Source organism: Penaeus chinensis, chromosome 36 (assembly GCF_019202785.1).
Source record: "Penaeus chinensis breed Huanghai No. 1 chromosome 36, ASM1920278v2, whole genome shotgun sequence".
NCBI lineage: Eukaryota > Metazoa > Arthropoda > Malacostraca > Decapoda > Penaeidae > Penaeus > Penaeus chinensis.
This window is the reverse complement of record NC_061854.1, coordinates 21005262-21007761: the sequence shown is the minus strand read 5'-3', so window position 1 is coordinate 21007761 and position 2500 is coordinate 21005262. Positions and strand designations below refer to the sequence as shown.

The following is a 2500-nucleotide window of genomic DNA, read 5'->3' as shown; positions in this document are numbered from 1 at the left end:
GTATTTGCACGTTCAGCAGCAACTTGAAGTTCTTCCAGTTCAGCAGCAGCACGCATCTTGATCTTCTCAAGATGCAAGTTCCTAACATTAAGAGACTCGATTTGCATTTCGGCTTCCTCGAGGCGAGAGGCGAGCTTCATACGAGCAGCCTCGAGTTCCTCTGCTCGGGCAACACCCTCAGACTCGTACTTGGAGCGCCACATGAGAGCCTCAGCGTTAGCCTTGGACAGCATGCGGAGAACGTCTCCCTTGGCTTCACTTTCCTCTTCCAGTTGATCGCGAAGAGCGTCGATATCGTGCTCCAGGTTTCGGAACTTACCTAGGAGAGTAGCCTTAGCCTGTTGGTGTATAAGTTCATCTTCATTTCATTACCTTGATGAACATATAATTACAGAATAACTTTAAATATTTACTTTTCGTGATTTTTATGAATGCATGCATATTTATGCATCATGCATATATATATATATATATATATATATATATATATATATATATATATATATGTGTGTGTGTGTGTGTGTGTGTGTGTGTGTGTGTGTGTGTGTGTGTGTGTAGATAGATATATAGTTATATGTGGAAGCAAAAATCTTGAGATTTGTACTTTTACATATATATGATATATATAGGATATATATGATAATCATATATATGTAATATTTACATATATATTATAGCTTACCCTGCTTTCCTCATCTGCCAGTTTCCTGGTGTCATCCAACTGGTTAGTAAGAGATAGTTTTAGCCTTGACAGCTGGCCAACTTGATTCTCAGCATCTTCCATCTGACGAACAAGGTCGGCATTTTCGCAGGAAAGCTTTTTCTTGGCGGCATCAAAATCATTCAGAGTACGATTGACTTCATCCAGTTTAGCATTATGATCACTAAGCTGGTGCTGAAGCTGCTTAGTGGTCTTCTCGGCAGCAGTCTAAGAGAAAAATAAATAAATTACTTAGTTATATTCCAGACAGCGAGTGATAAAAATGGATCATTTTTTTATTTGATTGCTTACCTTTGTTGATGATACAAGCACACATATAAATACATAAGCATGCGTATATCCGTGACCATGCATTTGTGATTAGAGAGAATGAAAAAGATAAAGACAGAGAGAGCAGAAAAAACACAGGAATATCTAGACTATAATATACACAAATAGATACCTTATCGCGAGTAAGCGCATCCAAAGAAGCCCTTGCATCATCAGCATCTCGCTTGATAGCCTCTTTGTCTTTTTCAGTCCTAATGAAAAAAAAAAAAAAAAAAAAAAATCATGAATCCGGTAGCAAATATTATTAGCATACATTACTATGTATTTAAATATATTCAGCAACCATTATATTGTATATGCAAAATATACCTTGACATACAATGCTGATCTAAATATTTACCTGGCCTTCATCTTATTAAGATAATCAATTTGCTCCGACATTTCTGTCACAGCATCGTTGTGCTTCTTGCGAAGGGAAGCAAGGGAAGCTTCATGCTGAAGGCTGGATTCCTCGAGATCTCGGCGGACTTTAACCAGTTCGCTCTCGCGCTTCTTGTTCATCTCAATCTGAGCAGCAGTGGCGCCGCCAGCTTCGTCCAATCGTTCAGTAAGTTCTTCAAGTTCACGTGAAAGGAGATTCTTAGCCTTTTCAGCCTTGCTACGGACCTGGCGCTCATGGTCAACTTCCTCCTCAAGTTCCTCAAGACGAGCTTGAAGTTCCTTCACTTGCCTTTGATCTCTGTACACAAGAGCCTGTTCGTCCTCAATTTTGCAAGAAATGGCAGATATCTCCTTATGCTTGCGGTCAACAGTTGCTTCAATTTCCTTAAAGTTCCGTTCCAGATCAGCAACAGCCTCTTGGGTCAACTTGAGGTCACCCTCAACCTTCCTCTTTGCTTTCTCAACCTCATTGCGAAGCTTCTTCTCACGTTCGAGAGAATCTTCGAGCTCATCAAGATTAGATTCCAATTTGGACTTTACCTTGCCGAGATGATTACATTTGTCTTCAATACCTTGCAGATCTTCGGCAGTTTTCTGATTACATGCCTGAAGGTGTTTCTTCTCTTTATTAACCTTGGTGATAAGCTCTTCCTGGTGGGCAATCTCGTCCTTGAGATTTTGAATCTGCTGGTCCTTGGTGGCTTTGTCCTGTTCTCCCTTCTGAATGGCAAGCTCGAGGTCCTCAAGATCCTTCTTCAGATTTTCTACCTCCTGTTGGCACTTCTTCCTGCCATTTGCGAGCTGACCGGACGCTTCCTCTTCCTTTTCGAGGCGTTCCACGGTTTCCTGAAGGAAAGAAAAAAAATCCGGACTGAGACGATCCTACAGCTGTATAATTATCTTTTAACACTTTTCAAGAATACCAACGTCTTTCCTGCTTTCGAATACCTATACTTACGTTAAGCTGTGCCTCAAGTTCGGCCTTCTGTGCCTGCAGCTTTGCCTGTTTCTCGATGAACTCAGACATGCCGCCCTTGGATGAATCGAGAGCCAGCATAAGCTCAGCTC

At 41.1% G+C, this 2500-nt stretch overlaps 1 protein-coding gene across 1 annotated transcript in view; it reads right to left on the bottom strand.

Moving 5' to 3' along the window:
- The window catches only part of LOC125044857, a 53364-nt gene that overhangs the window by 22217 nt on the left and 28647 nt on the right, over positions 1-2500 (bottom strand). Inside the window, 5 exon segments of the mRNA XM_047641819.1 lie at positions 1-338; positions 683-928; positions 1164-1242; positions 1392-2278; positions 2391-2500. The exon segment at positions 1-338 is cut by the window's left edge and continues 450 nt beyond it; the exon segment at positions 2391-2500 is cut by the window's right edge and continues 364 nt beyond it. Coding sequence (XP_047497775.1) covers positions 1-338; positions 683-928; positions 1164-1242; positions 1392-2278; positions 2391-2500 — 1660 coding nt within the window.